We start from the raw sequence: 21,760 nt of genomic DNA on the forward strand, positions 1-21,760 counted from the left end.
TAGAAAACACTGGGGAGGGAGGTCAGCAGTGGGCGCCTGGCTTCCCAGGAGCTGTCAACCTCAACCAGGTAAAAGGTTCTGTCTGGCTATTCATGCCTTTGATGTGAGCGCACCGCCGCAGGGCCCATCCACCATCCATCCACCCGTCCATCCTCCACCTGTCCATCACTCATGTACCTGTCCATCATCCATCCCATCACCCACCATTCATTCATTCATCCACCCTTCCATCCATACATCCGTCACCCAACCACCACGCCCCCATTTACTATCCAGTGAGAGAGGCAAGGCCCTTCTACACACAGGGTCTGCCCATTACCAAGGTGCCAGGGCAGGGCCAGCCACGCTGCCCATGAGCAGAGCTGTGCAGGGGAGGTCAACCTGGCCTCTGACAGGTCAAGGAACCAATGACCACTCCACAACTGTCACCACGGGTGGGAGGAACCAAGTGCCCGGCCAGAACTTGAGCTGTCAGAGCTCTTGGAGCAGCACCGAGCCTCATGCCTTTGCTGCTGACGTCTCCAGGGGAGGGAGACGGAGCCCAGGGGCATGTGTCCCCGGGGGAAGCAGCAACCAACGCCCAGCGGGGCTCAGTGGGGCTGGGGCAGGAGGCTGCTCTGGGACCACCAAGGAGGCATGAGCTCCTTGACGGACTCTGCGGCTCCCCTGCTCCAACCTGCAGCTCTGGACCCGGTTCCAGTCAGCTGCGCAGGTGCGGTCTCCTGCTGCTCCTGGGGGGGGGGGGAGGGACCACCGCGGACACACTGGCTCTGCCCTTCTTCAGAGGGCGGGCCTGCAGCACGAGCCTCAAATGTGTCTGTCATGGGTTCTATTCTGACAGAGGTCTGGGTTGGAGACGAGCACAGGCGGTTCGCTCACAGCCCGCCCCGCAGGCTGGCGGCCCCGCTGGTGGACGTATCTGCAGGTCTCCTGCTTGCGTGGAGACGGCCGGGCGGACCTCGGCAGCCCCCAAGTCATCCTCTCCCTTTCTCCTCAGTCCACCTGCTGCAGAGTACGCAGGGGTGGCAGGGCCCGGGAGCCCACGCCGAGGGCTGATGTCTGCAGCACAAGGGTGGGCAGGAGGCCTCCACCTGGGTGTCGGCCTCCTGCGCTAGATGGATGTGTGGCCGGTGGTCGCCACAGTGGAGCTGCATGTGGAGCACCCTGGGAGACCAGCAAGCGCTGAAGCCAGGGACAAACTTGAGGGGAATCCACGACTGACGCCTGCCCCCTGGTGGCTATACACACCCCTTGCAGGCCACTGCAGCACCTTCCTTATCCACCCCGGACCTGGCATCTTCTTCCGGCTAGGCTGTGCAGGAGTGGGGTGAGCAGGGGGGCGGGCAGGGGTGGCACTCTTGGTTGGAACACTGGTGTCTGCGAGGCCGGCAGGGTCCTCTGGCCTTGGCTGGCCCTGGTGGGGTGAAGGCCGGCAGCTGCCAGGGCCCAACCCCCAATCCACGAATGACACTGCGCCGGTCCACACCGCTGGTGTAGTGTAGCTTGGTTTTATTTATGTCCACAAATATTTCAAAAAAATTACAAAATACTCAAAATGGAGAGAACACAGAAGTCACGATTTCTGGGTGTCTACTCTGCTTACACTGTGTTATCTCATGGCAAACTACTCATATATACACTTAGCTTCAAGATCTATATAAACCCAGCAAACCAGAAAGTATTCTGCTCTGCTTCCGCTGCGGTGAGACGCGAAGCTCATCGACGACACTGAACAAGATACGTACGGAACACAGAATGCAAAATCAAACCTCAAAGAAAAGGAAGGAAAATCCAAAAGGAAGCCAGGCGGCTGGGCCTGACAGATATCACACGGTTTAGGGCCTCTTGGAGGAGCTATGGAGGCGTTGGGCTGCGGGTGCTGGGAATGGAAGGGTCGGGTGCTTCACGGGGCGAGGGAAGAACCCAGAACATACAGAGGAAACACTTCCCACAGCTCCAGTACAGACTTCAAAGCACTTCCCTCTTGCTCTTTGGAAAAACGGGTAATAGAGAGGAGCTGGAAGATCTGAGTGGTAGATTCAGCTAAAAAGAGGGAAAGGACAAGGGACAGCAGTGGCAGCATGGGGCCTGTCCGGTGGCCAGTGGGAAGAGGCCTTCCCGGAGAGCCAGAGAAGCCCAGAGGCTGACCCCCCCCCCCGAGGGCACCTGAGCCCCCACGCCAAAGCAGCCAGCAGTCTGCATAACCAAGAGTTAATGTGAACTTGCCTCCCCTAAGGAACTAAAGTTAAGGCAGAAATGGAATGAGAAAATGAAAGAAAGAAACCAAAACGACATTTCAACAGACAACGCCCTCTGTCCCGACTGGAGCCACGCACGGGGCCGGGAAAGGGCCAGCCAGGGCTCCACTAAGATGACCCGTGTGTGACTGCCAGACAGGAGAATACCCTAGGACAGTGTGGGTCGGGAGCCTGGGGAGTGGCCCTGCCCGTCTGATGACCGCCCTCAGCTCTGGGCATGGCGCTGTCAGCAGTGGGGTGGCCAACCCCTTTAGAGGGGGGGCGGGGTGAGCTGGGCACCTGCTTCCTGATGGAGCTTTGCAGCTGGCATCCAAGGGGGAGGGGGGCGAGCCCCAGGGCACCCCGGTGCACGGCAAGGCTGCCTTTGCCTGGTCCCCTCCACAACATCCACATGATGACACACATGAAGGGCGGACTCCCAACGGATTCCTTTGGCAAGCTTATGTCCTGGGTCTCTCCCGGGCTGAGTTTACTTGTGCGGAATCGTTCTTGAATTCTCTAGCCTGCTCATGAAATTTTCCAGAAGATTCAAAAAGGCAAATGTATCCAGAACAAATCAACGTGTGTGCATAGAACTACGGAAACCTACCACAGACACACATAGATGTGCGCCGCCCACCCCGGCGCGGCCAGCCGGGCAACCGAAAGCCAGCACCCGCCTCCTGCGCACAAGGCAGGAAGCCCGCTCCCTCGAGGCACGAGTGAGCGCCAGACCCGAGCAGACCCCGCAGCAGGGAGGGCGGGCGCTGCCGCCCTGCCGCCCTCTGCTGGGCCACACCTCACCCCCAGCTCCTGTCCGCGTGCCATCAGTAACGCCCATCTGCTCCCTTTAATTAAAGGGATAATTATATATAACTTTTTATTAAAAAATCAACTCTGTATTCTGTCAATAGCTGGTAGGAATTCACAATTAGTGACATGGCTGGAAAAAATAGATCAGAATAGTCGTTTGTGGAAGGGGGAAAAAACTGTTCTAAAATTACTTATTTACAGATGTAAAAAGCCATGCTGCAGGACTTTCTCAAATTATGAAGATTTCCTACAATGTATTAAAATAAAAGATTTTTTAAAAATTATAGCTCTTGGATTCTACCTCATATGCCACTACCTGCACACCGCGGGCCGGAGGACCGGGACTCGGTGTCTGCACGCACAGTGAAGGGTGTGAACGGATTCTAGCACCTACCGAGGAATCAAAGAAAAGAAAACCAAAGCCAAACCCCAAGATGGCAGGGAAATTTGTGGGTGTTTGGTCTAGTCCAGGACTCACTAAGCTTCTGGGGGACTGTCATGCAAGAGACCCAAACAGCCTCAGGAAATCCTCTTGACAAACCAACGCTAGTATGCAGACACATTTTTAGTTGTGGGGTTTTTAAATATATAAAGAAATCTTTAGAAGACTTTTTTTTTTGCTTTTGCAGCTCCTAATATATGCCAAAAGTCCCGCTTCTGTCCCCAAAACTGGGGTTCCCACAGCCAGCATTAACAAATAAATAACTTATAACTGCTTGTCGCCTTCTTTCTTCAGTCGACTGGAAGAGAGGGGAGAAAAGAAAAAGAAATATTGGCCTGGGCAGGTGACAGGCAGGGGCTACCTGCTGCTCTGCGGACCCCGCCCGGCAAGACCTCCCTGCACCATGGCCTCCCATCCACAAGTTATGCCGCTGCCTCCTCTCCTGCACGTGGCCTGGCCTGGCAGCCGCCCCCCCCCTCACCTGTAGTAATCTTCCTGACTCGGTAAGTGGCCGCCGTGCATGTGGGGGTGTCCATGCAGCCACTGCTGCTCCATGGCCAGTCTCTGCAGCTCGGCTGACTGGGCGTGCATGGCCTGCAGCTGGTGGGCCGCTGACATGGGGGGCGGGATGGCGCCAGGCAGGTCTCGAGGATAGGGAGTGCCTGCCAAAGACGCACAGGTCACAGAGAGCGTCTGCGGGGCCTCCAGGGAGCGGGAGGCCTGGAGAAGCCCTGCGAAGGCTGCTCCGCTCCGGTGTTAGGCCTTCCCCAGGTGGGCGTCTGCTCTGTCCCCACGGGGACCCGCTGCACACAGCAGTGCAGACTGACACTGAACACAGAGGCGGCCTCGGGAGGACAGCCCAGCCCACCACATGCAGCCCCGTCACCCTCGGCTGAATTCTCACCAAAAACTGGATGGCGCAGCATCTCATGCTCGTGAGGAGGCTGTCCGAGCAGAGGGTTGGGGAGGGTGCCAGGAGGGTAGGGGAAGCGAGCCAGGTGAGGGCCAGCAGTCAGGGGGTCCACCAGGGGGTGCACTGGGCCTGCGGAACCTGAGGAAAAGAGCGCAAGTCCAGATGCGGGCGGTGCGGTGCGAGGGCAGATCTGCAGTGCCCCCTGGCGGCGGCCTGGGGCATAGCTCGGCCAACACAGATGAGCCTGGCCCAGCTGCAGAGCAGGTCCAGTTTTGGGGGCAGCAAATGCTGTGGCCTCCCTCTCCTTTCAGAGCAGGTCGGGCCACTTCCTGTCCTGGGCTTCAAATCATCGCCCCTCCCTCAAGCCACCGCCACCGGCTTGGTGTGGCTCCCCTCCTTCAAGCCCGCTCTCGTGGGGGGGAGGGAGGAGAAGGAAAGGCCTGGGCCCGTGTGCCGAGTGCCCCCTGGTGGCGGCGGCACGCACCTTGGTGGAGGGGGTCCTGCTGGTGGAGGTGGAGGTGGGAGTGGATGTGCGAGTGCTGGTGGTGGTGAGGAGTCACGTTGAACATCTGCAGGCGGGCCAGCGGGTCGCCCGTGAGCGACGCCATGCGCTCGGCGTGGATGCGCTCGGCGGCCAGCCGGTCTGGGTAGCTCATCTCGGGCCGCAGCTGGGGCCCGGCCAGGGCCAGTCTCTCCCGCTCCAAGGGATTCAGGCCCGGGTGGAAGGAGGCGAACGGGTGGGGGCCGGCTGCGGGGGGGATGGTAAGGGCGCTGTGGCGGGCGAAATGCTCCATGGGGTTGGTGGCTGGGTGCAGAGGGTCCAGCTCAGGGGGCTTCACCTCGAAGCCCGGCTTCATCCGCTCCCGCAGCTCCCGCTCCCGGATCTCCCGCTCCCGGATCTCCCGCTCCCGCAGCTCCCGCTCGCGGATGGTGGGGTCCACGTTGTAGAGGCCCGGCATGTGGTAGGCCAGCAGGGGGTCGGCGGGGTTGAGGGGCATGTAGAAGGGGTGGTTGCGGTTGGTGGGCGACATGACGTGGGGCCGGGCGTACTCGCTCAGGGTGCGCAGGGCGGGCGTGTCGGGCCCGATGTACGGGGGCACGGCGGCGATGGTGGTCGGGGGCGGCTCGAAGGAGGGCCGCACGTGGCCAGGGCCGCTGAGCTGGGGGTCGCTGAGGCGGCCGTCGTGGGCGGAGCTGGACGCCTTCTGCTGAGAGAGAGCGCGCTGAGGCCGAGCCTGGGGCTCACCACACCGCCGGTCCGCCTGGGACTCGAACATGGAGACGGGGCTCCAGCTGTGCTGGATCCTGACATGCTTCCGGCCCTGCAGGGAACCTGGGGGGGGGGCTGTGTACCCCTAAGACAGCAGCAAGATGGGGGGAGGGGAGGAAGGCCTACCACAAGGCCCATTCTCTATTTCCTTTCCTCCTAAAGAAGTGGGTGCTGGGTGACTCAGTCCACGAGAAGGATCATGGGATAGATACTGGTAGAATGCCCCCGCCCCCGCCTGGGTCTCCTGAGCGGACCCCCGGAGGCAGCGCCCATCTCCAGGCTGCAGAAGAGACCGCAGCCTACAAGGCCCTCAGCCTGTGCACAGCAAGGGGTGGGGGCAGCCTCCCGGGGCCCTGGCTTCACACACCAGCCAGCACGCCGGCGTGTGCCAGGCAGACCACATGGGCTGGCACACTGCACACAGTGCCCCTGCGCCCCCAGACTCACGGCTGCACGTTCGGCCTCCCGCTCCCGCTCCCGCTCTCGTTCCCGCTCCTTCTCCTTCTCCTTCTCTCGCTCTCGCTCCTCTCGGGCTTTCTGCTCGGCCTCCCGCTTGGCCTTCTCCACAGCCTCCTCCCTCTTCTTGGCTAGCTTGGACCCAGCCAGGGGGGTGAAGTACAGGTCTGTCCGTGCACACGAGTTGTAACCCCGGTCCAGGTGTTTGTAGAACCTAGAAAGGCCACAGCTCTGGCTCGGGGCCCATCCCGGGCCTCACCAGCCCGGCCTCCCCTGAAACCCTCCCCACAGGTGAACCGTACCTGGCAGACTGGCTGGCATGGCTGGGGGTGTCCACCACGGTGGGCTCCGGGGAGGGGCTCCTGGGGGGCGGGGGCGGGCTCTCGGGCTCCTCGGCCTCATCCAGAGCCTCTTCCTTGATCTGGACGGTGGGCAGCGGGCAGGATGTGCCCCCAGGGCCGCCGCCCCCACTGGAGACAGCGGCAGGACACGGCGGTGCGGGGGCGCTGGGTCCCGCGGGAGGGGTGGAGGTGGACGGGCAGGAGGGTGGGGTCACAGGAGGAGGGCCTCCAGGGACGAAGGGATGCTGAGCAAACGGGGACTGGGGGGGCACCTGGTGGAGGCTGGAAGGGGGGTGGGCAGCAGTAGAGGGGGGCAGGCTCTGGCTCTGGGTCAGCCCGGGGGGCTGAGCCGGGGAGGAGGGCAGGGGCTGGCTCTGGGGCATGAGCTGCAGGGGTGGAGGATGGGCTGAGGGCGGGTGGTGGGTAGACAGGGAGCTGAGCGGCTTCAGGGCGGGTGGGGGCGGCAGGTTGGCATTCATGGAGAAGGGGGAGGGCCCTGAGAGGTGGGGGGGGTGCTTGTGGGCCTGGGGCGCGGGGAGCTGGGGGATGGGCGTGGTGGGCGGGGGTTTGATGTGGGGCATGGCTAGGGGCGCGGGCGGCAGGGGCTGCTCCCGCGGGGGTTGCTGGGATTGCAGGGCGGCCTGAGAGGCGGGGAGCTGCAGAGCACTGTGAGGGTGAGCCGCTGCGGGGGAGCTGCCCAGGGGGGCCTGGCCCTGGGAGGCCTGGGGAGGGAGGCCGAAGGGCTGAGGGGGCCCGGGGTGCTGGAGTAGGGGCCCTGCCTGCAAGCCATGGGGCCCAGGGGGGCCCTGGCCATGTAGCGGGGGCTGTGCGTGAGGGCCTGTCAGGGGCTGCAGGGGGGGGTGAGGAGAGGGCAGGCGCGGCGGGTGCAGGGTGGGGGCCTGTTGGACGTGCGCGTGGACAGCGGATGCGGCTGGCGCCTGCGGCTGGCCCGGGGCCTGCGGGGCTGTGGCGGGGCCCTGGGGTGGGATGGCGGGGACAGAGGCGGTGGGGCCTGGGGTGGGAAGCTGGGGCGCTCCTGGAGGGGCCCCCGAGGGGGCCTGCAGGGTTGGGGGCTGGGCCTGCAGCGTCTGCTGCTGCGCGGAGGAGTCGGAGTCGCTCTCATTGTCCTGAGGGCTGGGGATGCTGGGGGATGTGCTGCGATTGTCCTGGTCAATGTCTTTGGGATCACTGCTCCCCTCGTCGTTGACGCTTCGGCTGTCCGAGCTCTCTCCTTCGCCTTCAGAGGGGGAGTTGGGCCGGCTGACCTCCTACAACCAGAGGAGGGAGAAGGGAAGGACGGGGTGAGACAACTCTGTCCCTCGTGGCCGAGGCCTGGCCCCTCAGGAGCCAGAGGACGCCATCATCCAGGGGATGCGGGCAGGGGCCTCGAAGGAGCGGCCAAGGCCTGGGCACTCACCTGGGTTTTGGTCTTCTTGGAGCTGGTCCTCTCGGGCTCCTCGGTGTCCGAGGCCACCTTCTCCCGCTGGCGCTTGGTGCTCTTGAGAGGGGACGAGGCTTCCTCCTTCACCTTCTGCAGTGTCGCCCCCACCCAAGCAAGGAAGCGGCGTCAGCGCGGGCAGAGGGAGACGGCCTTCTCCCGAGCAGCTGGCTTTCCTCTCCAGAAGCCAGCAAGCTCTGGAAGGCACCAGTGGGGAGGGACCGCCTCTCTGGACCCCTCTCCAGATGGCCAGTGTCTACTTTTCTACAGGGTTTGCCTTTCACTTTTAAATAAACTTGAAGGAAAAAAAAATGTGGGGATGAAGACACCTGGGGCTGCGGCGGGGGCTTTCCAGCCGGTCTCGGACCTGTGTCTCTGAGACCTTGGAGGGCGAGGTTGGTGGGAACTCCTTCTCTAGGCCCTAAGGCCCGGGCAGTGTTAAATGTTCAGAGAAGCCCCAAGAAGCAGCCAAGGGCCCACATCTGAGGCAGCTGAATGTCAGAGCTGGCAGCCCAGTTTCCAGTGGGAAGAAGGGGGAGGGTCAGGCAGGTGGGCAGAAGGGAATGGAGAGTTAGGAGAGGAAGAGAAGGGGGTCGGGTGGCCCCTGACCTTGGCTGACTTCTTCACCGTGTCGGCCTTACTGTCGTTGCTGGAGGTGCTGGCGGCGCTGGGGGAGTTCCGGCCGCTGGAGCGGATGTCTTCACTGATGGGGGAGGCGCGGCCGTCGGGGCTGGCGGGCTGCTTCTTCCGACCACTGCGTAGTGTAGACATCTGTGCCCCAAACAAAGGCCAGTGAGGCGGGCGGATGGGCCCCAGGTCCCCGAACCCGCCCGAGCCTACCACAGCAGAGGTGGTATGGGCAGATGGATGCGCACACGCACACACATGTTGAAAAGAAAGCAATTTTCAAAGCTCAAGACTCGTCTCTGAGCAGTGTCCTGACCTACTCATGCTGGAAATAAGCAAAGTTTTCTGAGCAACAGGCAGGAAGTCGGCTGGGCTGGCTATTTTGGCATCTTAAAAGTACCTTACCCTTTCTATTTATCCCCTGAACCTGTCCACTCTCCAACCCTGCTCATCACCACTTGCAGAGATAATGAGACAGGCTGGAAATCCATCCAAAGGGACCGAGCTGTTCAATTCCAGGGTGCATGTAGGCAGAGGACATCTGCTGGCTCCTCTAGCCCTCGTTTCCATGAAGCTACCAGGTGAGCCCTGGAGCCTTGCCAGGAAGGCAGGGGCAGAGAAGTTGGGCCGTCCAACCCACCTGCTTCACCCTTCGGGAGGCCAGTCCTGTGCAGAAGCCCCCCTACACCCGTACCCCAAGCATTTCACTAAGGCCTTCTTCCATAGTCCCTGCCACATTTCCAGCCATAAAGAAGGAAACAAAGCCTCTCGTGAGAGACCGATAAAGCAAGAGGAACGTGTGCCGGTGACGTGAAAGGCCTGTGAAGCAAGGAGAAGCATGTACCACAGGTTTCTAACGCTGGATCAGGCGCTTGAGAAAGTGAGTCTGCAAAAGTACAAAGTAAGCCAGGCTCCAGCAGCTCAGGCCTGTAATCCGAGCTGCTCAGGCGGCTGAGATAAGACGACTGGAGCTAAAAGCTGACAGTGCAAAAAATCCAAGAGATTTTTGCCTCTAATCCATCATCAAGCTGGAAGCAGAGCTGTGGCTCAAGTGGTGGAGCACCAGCCTTGAACGAAAAGGCTCAGGGACAGTACCCAAGCCTGAGTTCAAGGTTCAGTACTGTCACCAAAAAAGAAAAAAAAAAGTATAAACTAGTGGAGATGTGCCACATTGAAGATGGAAGTGACCAGCCCAGGAGCAACAGGTGAAGGTTTGGAGAGTTAGCGCATGGCCACAAACCAAGATCGGCTGATCATTTGTAAGGTTAATCTTGGAATGTGGGCCTAGCAGCCACCCAGGAAGAGCCAAGCCCCCGAGAGGAGGACCAAATGCTCTTCCCAGAGGCACAGCACTGCTTCCACCTAAACTTGAACGCTGCACTCCCTCCCTCCGGGGCCAGGAGCTCACCGAGCCCCGACTCCGCCGTGTCCTCATGCTATGCTTCCCGCTGAGCCCATCCTCCTCCTCCTTGACAGGCTTGAACATGAACGGAGGGGGGTCCACCGGCTTCTCGATGGGCGGCAGCTCCCCGTACTTCTTGAAGTGGATGCGGCAGTCGGTGCAGAGAAGGATGTTCTCCCGGCCCCCGTGGTGCCAGTCTTTAGAGGCTGCGTGAAGAGGGGAGGTGCCAATCCCAGACCCACGACTCCCCCGGGGCACAGCCAGATAGCCCGCTTGGCTGCTCTTCCTCCGTCAACCTGGGCAGCCCATTCCTCATGGGGCACACAGAGGAGATGGCAGCAAATTCCAGGACCCATGCACACCCAGCTTTCAATGGATTCCCCTACCCACTGGCCAGCCCAGCTCTCCCTGTACCAATGACTCAAAGGGGAGGGAAGTCAAAGACAGATGACACTCCGGCTTCTCAGTCATCACTCTCCGCTTCTGGCAGCTTTCCCACCTGAAGCACACGGTGAAGGAGCCCTGGGTACCACGAGCTACTTACTGGTGGTGAAGCAGTGGCGGCAGGCGTAGCCCTTCAGCTCCTGCTCACTGTCCTCGCTGTCAAAGTCATCCTCGCTGGCCGAGCTCAGGTCCACTGTATGGGACACACAAGCAGGACAGGGAGACACCGTTACACTGACTGCTCAGGCAGAGCTGTTCCACAGCCAGGTCCAGTGGCGCTCGAGGGCCCTCGTGGCAGGGCACTCTGCACACTGAAGGGGGAACAGTGCCGTCCTGGCATTCATGGGCAGTCCTCAGCACGCACAAACACAGATGGCCTCAGGCCGGAAGGCAAGGAGCTGCTACTGCATCCGGAGAGGAGAGGGCAGCGCTTCGCTGTCACTGGTGTGCATGCTGCTCGCTCGGGCCTGGCCTTCCCAAAGGGTGTTCTCTGATCTTCTTTTTTTTTGGTTGGTCCTGAGGCTTGAACTCGGGGCCTGGGCACTGACCCTGAGTTCCTTTTGCTCAAGGTTAACACTCTACCACTTGAGTAACAGCACTACTTCTGGCTTTTTCAGTGATTTTATTGGAGAGAAAGAATCTCACAGACTTTCCTGCCAGGGTTGGCTTTCAACCTTGATCCTCAGATCTCAGCCTCCTTGAGTAGCTAGGATTACAGGCATGAGCCTCCAGCTCGGGCTCATCTGATCTTATTACCACCAAAACCTACACACATATTACCAGTGTATGTGAAGTCTTCTAGGCCAGGGCCCCACATGCCTAGAGTAAGCTTCACATTTCTATAAAACTTTAAATGATGGTGAATTTATTAGAAATACTTAGATATACAAACAGGTTTTAAAACTCTACCTAGTGAAAAACTCCCACCCGTTGCCAGCACTGCATTTAGGTAAGGCTTCACACATGTGTGTGCCCAGACATACACATGCACACACAATCGTCTGGGCCATCCACTCCTGCAGGCCCAGAACTGGCTGCATGTGAACTTCTCCCCAGGCCTCCCCACTTACAAAATTCGCTGGAGGGGGGTCTGGAGGGTGTGTTGACGGGGGTGGAGGCAGTGCGGGTCTTGATCCTCCTGAACACGGCCTGCCTGCGGTGGCGGCGGTGAGCTCTGGAGCTGGCTGCCTCGGGGGTCTTCTTCCAGTAGTAATAGAAGGTGATCAGTTCTCCCTGCAAGACACAAGGCCCCATGAGGGTAGGTGGGGGCGGGGCCACGTCTGCCTCCATCTGGCCTTGTAGAAAGCTGGGCGGCAGTGACAGACAGTGCTCTGGCAACAGTGAAGGTATGCTGGAGGAGAACAACTCCCGCATGTCTCCCCCCACCCCCACCCCCAGCCTGTGCGAACACGGCCACCTCCTTCAGCCCAGCACAGCGCTGTCTCCAGACATCATCACCATGTGCTCCATCACCTTTATTTGTTCAGTGTCTAGTGCGCCAGATAAAGCTACTCACTGGTGCTAAAGCCCTGGGGCACACTGGAAACAAGAGCCAAAAAGGACTGGGTGAAGGTGGATCAAGCATGTAATCCTAGCTACTCAGGAGGCTGAGATCTGAGGACTGAAGTTTCAAGTCAGCCCAGGCAGGAAAGTCTGTGACTTGTATCTCTAATTAGCTACCAAGAATACCGGAAGTGGTGCTGTGGCTCAAAGTGGTAGAGTGCTAGCCTTGAGTGAAAAAGCTCAGAGACAGTGCCCAGGCCTTGAGTTCAGCCCCATGACTGACAAAAAAATAAAAACAAAAGAATTACAGAAGCCTGCACTGCAAGAGGAAGAGCCACAGGAGCCAAGAGAAGGTCTAACAAAAAGAGAACAGGAGCCAGGCGGGAAGACGCGGCCGGGCCTCTGTGAGGCTGGAGAGTTCCTCGAAGCAGCTATGCAGCCCCAGACTGGAAGCAGCATTTGTGTGTGTGCACGCTGTGTTGCCTCATGCAGTTACAACTGACCGCCTCTACTTCCCAGAGGCAAATGAAAGCAGTTTAAAAAGACAGCACAGTTTGTAGCATAAAAAAGAAGATGGAATTCTGTGAGATTAAAACCCAATGCGAGACTCAAGATAGAAAGAAGATTCCAGGCACAGGTGAGCTAGTGCTCTACCTAACTCCTGCTCTGTCAAGTGAGAAACTCCAGACCCCAAAGAAACCTAGCAATTACATCAACTTTCTGTCAACACTTAAGAAACGGCTTTTAGAAATATACTCATTACCTGACTTACATCACCGTAACCCTTCCGTACATTGCCTTTATAATAATAATAAAAAATTTTAAAAGGAGAAATAGCTTTTAAACAAGAAGAGATTTTATCTTCTCAGTGCCAAGAATCAAAAGGACAGGTTGGGAATCATGGTTGATAAAATGAAAGAATACTCTTTAAAACTCAGGAAAGGTCAGAACTGGCACACACTGCTGCTGAGAATACCTAACAGCCAAACCGCTTTGTAAAAACTAGTTGGCATGGGTGGCGGTGGCTCAAGCCTGTCATCCTAGCTACTCAGGAGGCTGAGATCTGAGGATCACAGTTCAAAGCCAGCCCGGGCAGGAAAGGCCGTGAGACTCATCTCCAAAAAACCACTAGCAAACTGGCTCAAGCTCCAATAAACCACTAGAAAACTGGCTCAAGCGGTAGAGCGCTCAAGCCCAGAGTTCAATCCCCACAACCGACACACACACACACACACACACACACACACACACACACACACACACACACACACACACACACACACACACACACACACACACACACACACACACACACAAAAAAAAAAACTGGCTGGCAGTTTCTATAGTGTGAAATACCCACCACTGTACTACCTGACAATTCTGTGCCTAGCTTGTTTACCCTAAAGAAATAAAACTATGCTCCCACAAAGCCTTGTGCACACACATTCATAGAAACGTTATTCTTAGTAGCTCTAAAATGGAAAGAAGACACATGCCTATCAAACAAAAGAACTGGATAACTGGATTCTGGCATACTCGTTCATAGGAATAATACTTGGCAATAAAAAAGAACAAATTAGTAGAGGGATGAATCTCAAAAACATCTTATCAAATGAAAGCAATCAAAGGGTGCATAGAGTCTGTTTAAAGGGAAGGTGTGGGGAGCATGGCCATGGATGCCTGGCATGGGGGAGGAAACAGCTGAAAAGAACCCAATAACCAGGCTAGACTATGGAATCAGTCTGTATACTGACTGCTACCATTATGTCACAGAGATGCTTACTGAACTGTGCATTTAAAGTGGGTACATTTTTACTGAATACGTACAATAAGGAGTATATACATCAATTACTTATCAATGAAGTTGATAAAAGAACAACAAATCCAGGCCAGCTTTTATTAGCTGCCTCTCAGCCGCTGTAATGGCTACCAAGGGATTAAACACTGGAACGAAGGGAATCTGGGAGGATTAGAAGCAGCATATTGCTGGCTGCATGGGTGGCTAGGTCTTGAGCACAAACAAAAGAATATGTTGGGAAATGCTTTGGTTCTACAAATAGGGAGTGAAGCAGCTCACGAGCTCACCAGGAACGAAGTCGATTGAACTTTAATCAAACATGCAGAGTGTGTGCTGTGGAGGCCCGCTGAACATAAATTCAGGGAACAGAAGCTCTTGCAGGAATCAATAGCTTACTGAAACATTAACACAGGCAATCATTGATCAAAAGGCAGCTCCACAAAGCCAGCCTTGCAAATTAGCTCCTGCTTTTGCTTGCAAGCAAACACCAAGGTCTAAATGCGGGCGACACCAATGGCCGATAATGCTCAGGGTGCTCCTGCTGCGCGGCGCTCTGGGCTCACTCCGAGGCCTCGCAGGCAGCACTGCAGTGCTGAGATTGCACACGGCATGAGCAACCAGAGTGGCGCAGTGCCCGGCGAAGCCATCTCCAATCACAGCACTGTGCGAGGTACTTGAGCCTACTAGCTCATATTCAGTGCCCCTCTCTGTTTGGGGGGAAGCTGGGTTTTCTCCGCAAGTCACAGAAGGCTACAGATGGTATTTGGAGCTTCACTGCCAGAGACAGGGTTTCACCCAGTGCCCTTAGCTCCCCAGAGACCACACAGGCAGCGTTAGAGAAAGAGTGCCATCAGATTCCCCCAAAAGGAAAACCTGGGGAAGGGAGTACTGTGCACAGGAGAAGGGAGAGGGGCAGAGCCACCTGCTTAGGGCAGTGCCTCAGGGTGGGCTGAGAACCTCAAGGAGAAAAGCTAAACCCAGCTGCGCTGACCCCGGGTCAGTTCAATGGTCATCCAGAGGTGGTGGCCTCCTCCTCCTCGCCACCTCTTGACTGCCATGTCTTTGGGATGGAGCTGCAGGTTGGTCAAGATCTCTCAGGCAGGAAGACAATGCCAGTGCCCCTCTGTTGCTCAGACAATCTGGGTGAAGCAGCAGGGGCCAGGGCCACTGGGCCTGGAGGTGGTTTCAGGCGCACTTTTGTGGGTGGGAGGGCTGGGCCTGGCTCTGCTTGACCTTGGCTAATGACAGGCTGGTCCTACTTGGCATGTGCCAAGCCTCCAGCCAGCGGTGGGGCTGCCACCAGGGGCCTGGGTGCCTCTCCCGCCAGTCCTGTGAGCAGTTCAGTGTGCTGTGTGGTGTCTGGTAAGCTACAACGCTGCCACTGTTTCATTTCCCTCAGGTACCGCAATGCGAAGAAAAGAGAACCCGCAGCTTGTCCTGCCCAATCAAAAAAGAAATTCTTCTGTAAAATAACTCAAGCTTCGGGTCCCCACCCTGGGGATGTGGGGGAGTGGAGTGAGGTAGACTGCTGGGAAGGTGCCGGAAGTGTGGAGTAGCAAAGGCGGGTTCTCAGCCAGCTGAGCTGACCAAGGCATCTGGTGCAGGGGTCTTCAAAGAGCAACCCCCCCCGCCCGGGTTTTAACACCTCGGCTCAGCGCTAATGCATCGCACAGGACCCTCACTCAGGTCCTGAGATCGAGGCAAGAAAAGGTAAGCCGATTATTTTTGCCCTATACTAGCGGCTTATGAAGATACCCAACAGAGCCTGAATTATGAGGTATTACTATTAGCACATTACAGGGGGCGGGCTGTCCTGAACACCTCCTGAGGAGGGCACAAGGGAGAGGTGGAAGGTAAGGCCCCAGGGGACTGCAGAACGAAGTCTGGTGTGGCTGCAGCCTGCCAGCTACTTACACATTTTCTTGCCAAGCCAAGAAAGGCCGAGGTCTTTTGGAAATACTGTGTACATAACCTTTTCAATTCAGCGCACAGAGCAATGTTCTCTCCACAAAACAGAAGACAATCTGCGCTGTGCTGGCCTGCGCCCCGCCTCCTTGTTGCCCGTGTGTGGGCGGGCAGTCCTTGCACCCTCACTGGGGAGGCAAGGCTGCAGCTCATCTTTCCTCATCACTAAGTTTCCCTGGGTCCTTTTCTGGGCCAAGCATCACCTGAGAAGAAGCAGCCGGCAGTAAGAGACAAGAGGGGGGAAGCAGGAGGGAAAGCTGCCTGTGGATGAGGGGTTACAGATACAGCTCCTCGTGAGGGAAGGGGTTCCAGGAAGGCACACGGCTTGCCTGGGCGGCTTTCGCATCTGCTCTGCCTAAGAATTACAGTCCCGTTGTTTCTTGGCAAAAAATAGTAGTACTTAGTTACTCAAGAGGCCGACATCTGAGAATCATGGTTCGAAGCCAGCCCAAGCAGCAAAGTCCAAGAGACTCTGATCTCTAATTAAGCACCAAAAAATCAGAAGTAGAGCTGTGACTCATGTGGTAGAGCACTAGCCTTGAGCAAAAAAGCTCAAGGACAGTGCCTAGGCCTGAGTTTAAGCGCTAGGACTAGTACATGGATGCGCGTGCACACGCGCGCACACACCCACACAAATACACAAATGACTAATTCAAATGTAGTGATTAAGTCAGTAAACATTGGCTGGTGCAGACTCCTGTGCGAGTCTCCTTCCTTTTGCTCCTGGCAATCCCAGGCTGGATTGGACAGCGGGGGACATGAGGTGCGAGGCAGTTTGGGATCAGCCACCTCTTACAGATCTTTCTCCAGCAGGCAAGCAGTTGTCTTCCAGTAATTAAGGCTCAGTTCCCAGGGCTCCTTTTCTGTTAACCAACCAAATGGAATTCCCTGATTCTAAAGGGGCCTGCACCATCAGCAGCTCCCCCACCTTGTGGTCTCCTGCGTGAGAGGAGTGCTGAGGAGCTTGAACGCCCACAGCACAAGAGCAGCTTTCCTGAACCCACGCCTTCTGATCTAACACACGGCCCAAGAGGAAGGCTCCCGTGGGGAGCAGCCTGGGCAAGGCACGTCCTCCAGACCCCAGAGAGGGGGTCTCTTGGAGTTGACTTGTTTTTGACAAGGCCAGGTTGAGATGTCCATTATAATGTTCCTGGGCCAGGTACTCTTAAGATGAAAATAAACACCTAGTTGGGCAAGTTAAACCTCCCCCATTATCACACTATGTTTATACCGCACAAAAGAGCTGAAAGAGGAGACTGTTGTTTCTGTCAGAAACTAAAATAGGAATGAGGCTTCCTGAACTCTCCACGGCTATCCACTGGGAGGGGCAGGCTTGAGGCCCTGCTGCAGCCCGTCCCAGCCTCCTGCAGAGGCTGCACTGGTCTTCCAAAGCTCACCTCTGACCCTGCCACTTCCTCTGGCAAACCATCCACAGAGCAGGCCTTTGCTGAACACCATGCCAGTGGTTTCCATCTGCAGACTGCAGCCCATGAAGCCCTGACCACCTCACACCTCAGCATCCAGGCCCAAGTCCAAGTTTATCACAAACACCACTCCCGGCCCCCTGGAGTTTTTATCCCTACCCTTGCCATTCCTTTCTTCTGGCTACATTCAGGCTTTTCTTCTGGGCTTGGTCTGTGGACTCCCCCACACAGGCCCTGCCGGTGACCACGCCCCGAGACCAGGTCAGTCATCCATAAACACAAGAATGGAGGCTCTTTTGGGAATCAAAATTTACCTGGAATTCATGCAAAAAGGATAAAACTTTTGGTTTTTGGTTTTTTTGGGGGTCCGGTCATGGGGCCTGAACTCTGGGCCTGGGCGCTGTCCCTCAGCTCTTCAGCTCAAGGCTAGCGCTCTACCACTTGAGCCACAGCGCCACTTCCGGCTTTTTTTCTTTTTGCTTATGTGGTGCTGAGGAATTGAACCCAGGGCCTCATGCACGCAAGGCAAGCGCTCTACCACTGAGCCACTTTCCCAGCCCCAAGGATAATACTTTTGAGGAATGGATATATGTTTGCCAAATAAGGTCACTAGAAATATCCCATATCTCACCATTATTTCCTAGAAAAGAATGACATTCATTTTGCAAAAACGTCAAAAAGACAGAGACTTTCAAGGCAAACAATAGGAGTTCTTTCATCTGAAGCAACTCTGGGTCCCAGATTTCAGCAGTCTTAACCATGCTGCTGTACTGCTTCTTAAACATTAACATTCAGGGTTTAAAGAGTTAAGGGGGCTGGAGATTTTTTGTAGCTTGAGGTTAATGCTCTAACCACCTGAGCCACAGCTCTGCTTCTGGCTTTTTTTTTTTTTGGGGGGGGGGGATTAATTGGAGATTATGGACTTTCCTGCTCAGGCTGGCTTTGAACCACAATCCTCAGATCTCAGCCTTCTGAGCAACCAGAACTTCAGGTGTGAGCCACTGGTGCATGGCTCGCCATCCTGATCTTTTTAGCCAGAGGCTCAAACCTGGGATATCTTGGATTTCTGGAGTTCGCTTCATTTCCACTTCCCCACCTCAGCACGCTGAAGATACAATCACACCAGAGTGAAACAGCTTCCTGGTACCAAGTTTAAAAACAAAACAAAACAAACAAGCAAAAACAAACACCACACAACAACAAAAACTACATATGGTAGACACAGGATTCACTAAGAATTACATGGAAGAGAGTCAGACACTAGGAACCACTACTCTGAGCTGCCTCCTGCAGCCCAACAGCTTATGCTATTAAGTACTCTGTCTTCCCCAGGCTCTGCATTTCACATGCCCAGAGACATGCCAATAAATGGAATCAACTGCCTCTTGACTGAACAGCAGTGATGCTTGAGTTTAGGCAAGGCAAGTCCCTAAAGACACATGGGCTCTGCCCAAGAAAAGTCCTACACGCACTATTAACTTCACAGTCTCTGTTCAAACTATCTCTTCTGTGCTCAAGACCATGCAAAGGATTCATGAGCCATTGAGATGTCCCCTGAACCCGCAACCTCTTGCTGCCACCTCTGAAAATAACTCCATGACATCTGTGTACAGACCAAGCTCTACACAGAAAATTCTTTTACTTAACCACAAATGACTTTTTTTGGGGGGCGGTGGGGGCAGTCCTGGGGCTTGAACTCAGGGCCTGTGCACTGTGCCTGAGATCTTACGTCTTCCAGGTTAGGGCTCTACCACTTAAGCCACATCACTACTTCTGGCTTTTTCTGAGTAGTTTATTGGGGATAAGAGCCTCAAGGACTTTCCTGACCAGGCAGGCTTTGAACCGCAATCCTCAGGTCTCAACTAGGATTACAGTCATGAGCCACCAGTGACTGGCTGTTGACTTTTTTTTAAAGATGTGGAAATGACACATTTGAAAATAGAGATCAATGCAGGGTCTTGTAGTTTACACGTGCAATACCAGCACTCATGAGGCTAAGGCAGGAGGATTGTGAGTTCAAGGCCATTTTGGGCTACTCAGTGAGACTAGTCTTTAAAAATCAAAACAGAAAACAACTCAAGGCGGTCACAATATAGTGCAAAGCCCATCCCAGACCTACAGGCTCCCACCAGGTGTGGAAATCACCTGTCTTTGGCAATACTGACACAGCAGCAAGACTTAACATGGAGCCCACACAAAAGGGAGCGTGCCAATGCCTTTACTTTCAGGTTTATGGGCTGTTTGTTTAGAGATAGCTAACGTTTCAAATGCAACACACTAGAACTAGGCATCTCATTTTCTCAGTTGACTTCTCAACCCCAAGAATTCATTTGCTGACATAGGTTTCCTTCCCCTCGCTGAACACTTCATTGTTTCCCAAGTTCATTTTATTGGAGTTCAGCAGCAGGGCAGGGGGGGTCTCACTGCCTCTGGTTCTGTGGCCACTTCACCTCTGCTCAGGCTTTTTGTTCCTGTAATGAACCCTCTATTCTACCAGCAGAGGGGGAGAGGAGAAAGGAGAGCCATAAAGCTGTTAAAACCACCCTTCTTCATCTCGTAAACATTTTTCTATTTATCGGCCTTTCATTGTATGTGCAATCTTATTATCCCCACACAGCATCAAAGTGACATCCGTCAGGGTCACCCTATAAAATATACATTGGCGATGTAACGTTTAATGACGAGCAATGAAGGATGAGGCAGGACGGCCTGCTGCAGGATGTTTTAAAGGGATCATCAGTTCTATCTGCGCATTTCCCGAGGTGATAATTGAATGACAGGGGCTGGAGGGAAATCCATTTTTGAGCTCAGAAAGGATAGTTAGGAGAAAAATGTTTTTGTATTGGAAGTATGTAATGACTGTCAGGAAATGAGAACAGCGACTCTACCAACACTACCTCTTATATTTTATGGGTTTTATGGATGTGCAGCAAATTATCATGTGCAATCCATTTCTGCAAGTTGAATTTTCAAATAAAGGACTCACTTCCTTGTTACAAAAGAAGGAAGGACCATGTTTGTTTAATAAAAGGAGAAGCAGAAAAAAACAAAAACTGGATCACATTCTCCTACAGTGGTGGAAAATGTCTCATCTCTTTTGCCTGAATTTGGGGTTTAGCTTACGGCAAAGGTCTCTCTGGAAGCTGGAGGCGGGCTGGCTCATTGTCCATGGTCTCTTGGGCCCGTCCACACGGACATTCCAGAGCAGAGGGTGAGGACTGCAGCCACCACAAGGGCTTCCAACTGTTTCTCAAGATTTGTGATGTCTCAGCCCCTATCTACTATGACAAATGTGTCCTTATTTGGAGATAAGGTCTTTAAATGAGCCAGCCGCTGGTGGCTCATGCCTGTCATCCTTGCTACTCAGAAGGCTGACATCTGAGGACTGCAGTTGGGCCAGCCTGGGCAGACCAATACAAGAGACTCATCTCCAATCAACCAGCTAAAAGCTGGAAATAGAGATGTGGCTCAAGTGGTAGAGGGAGAGCTTTGAAGAAAATGCCAAGTGAGAGCACAAGGTCCTGAGTTCAAGTCCCAGTACCACCACAAAACAAAACAAAAAACCCCAACCCCCAAAACAACAACCGAAGGACATCTTGGATATGTCCTTATTCAATCAGATGGGGGGCTGGGAAGGTGGCTCAGTGGTAGAGCGCTTGCCTTGCATGCATGAGACCCTGGGTTCAATTCCTTAGCACCACATGAGCAAAAAGAAAAAAGCCGGAAGTGGCGCTGTGGCTCTAGTGGTAGAGCGCTAGCCTTGAGCTGAAGAGCTGAGGGACAGCGGCCAGGCCCAAAGTACAGGCCCCACAACCGGGCCCCCCCCCCCGCAAAAAAAAGACTCAGTCTTTCAATCAGATGGGTATTCTGGGTGTTCTTACAAGAAAAAGACATTAGGGTAGAGACAAGTACAGCGGGACAATGATATAAATAAAGGACAGCATCTACGAGCAAGCGGGGAGGCCTCAGAAGAAACCAACCAAGCTGACACCTGGCCTTGAAGTCCAGCTTCCGGCATGGTGAGGAGATACATCCCTGTTGCCAGTGCTGCCAGTGTGTGGTGTGTCGCTGCAGCAGCCCTGGCAGAATGAGCGGCGATTTCAGGCAAGAGCTGAGCTGCAGAGCAGGTGATAGGATCCTGCCAAACCATGAGGTCCTCCATGCAGGTAGAGGCTGCCCGCGGAGGGGACCTGGTACCAACGGGGAACAGTAGGGTCAAGAGCAAGGCAAATGGCCTCCAAGCTGGCCGCCCTGCCACTGCTGCACCGAGGCCCAGAAGAGCCAGCCCACCCCAGAGAAACACCTTCCGTCCAGGGGACCCCAACAGCGGCTTCCCTGGGAAAAGGAGGACCAGACGGACAAGCAGCTGCCAACAGAACACAAAGGAAGAATTCCCAGAGTCACCACAGGAAAGAGCCACGGCATGCCAGGTTGTGTGAGGCCCAGCTCAGGCTTTCTACACATCCAAGTTACTTCTATGAACACACAACACAACTTGGACAACACGTATGACGTGAGAGCAGCCAGTGAGGGGTTTGGGCGTGGCTCCCCCAACTGGAGAGCCACAACATCAGTGTGTGGCTGGCACTAATTCTCCACCCATCCTGAAGGGAACTGGAAATAGAGAAGGCTGCCTCCCTGGCCACTGAGTTCACATCTCAAAAGTGCCGGGCGGGCAGTGTGGATC

The 21,760-nt window shown here is 55.4% G+C and overlaps 1 protein-coding gene across 3 annotated transcripts in view; it reads right to left on the reverse strand.

Annotated features, from left to right (window-relative positions):
• Positions 1-1,492: 1,492 nt before the first annotated feature.
• Positions 1,493-21,760, reverse strand: part of Rere (arginine-glutamic acid dipeptide repeats) — a 402,127-nt gene continuing 381,859 nt past the window's right edge. For all 3 annotated transcript variants that reach the window (XM_070037277.1, XM_070037278.1, XM_070037279.1), the window contains 11 exons: positions 11,454-11,616; positions 10,484-10,576; positions 9,946-10,145; positions 8,520-8,681; positions 7,890-8,003; positions 6,434-7,740; positions 6,123-6,345; positions 4,890-5,610; positions 4,397-4,543; positions 3,974-4,154; positions 1,493-3,790 (listed from right to left, as the gene is read on the reverse strand). In XM_070037277.1, coding sequence (XP_069893378.1) covers positions 3,757-3,790; positions 3,974-4,154; positions 4,397-4,543; positions 4,890-5,610; positions 6,123-6,345; positions 6,434-7,740; positions 7,890-8,003; positions 8,520-8,681; positions 9,946-10,145; positions 10,484-10,576; positions 11,454-11,616 — 3,345 coding nt within the window. In that variant the 3' untranslated portion in view covers positions 1,493-3,756. The remainder of the gene's footprint in view (positions 3,791-3,973; positions 4,155-4,396; positions 4,544-4,889; positions 5,611-6,122; positions 6,346-6,433; positions 7,741-7,889; positions 8,004-8,519; positions 8,682-9,945; positions 10,146-10,483; positions 10,577-11,453; positions 11,617-21,760) is intronic.

This window comes from Dipodomys merriami, unplaced genomic scaffold, assembly GCF_024711535.1.
Source record: "Dipodomys merriami isolate MVZ:Mamm:240054 unplaced genomic scaffold, mDipMer1.0.p SCAF_28, whole genome shotgun sequence".
Classification (NCBI taxonomy): domain Eukaryota; kingdom Metazoa; phylum Chordata; class Mammalia; order Rodentia; family Heteromyidae; genus Dipodomys; species Dipodomys merriami.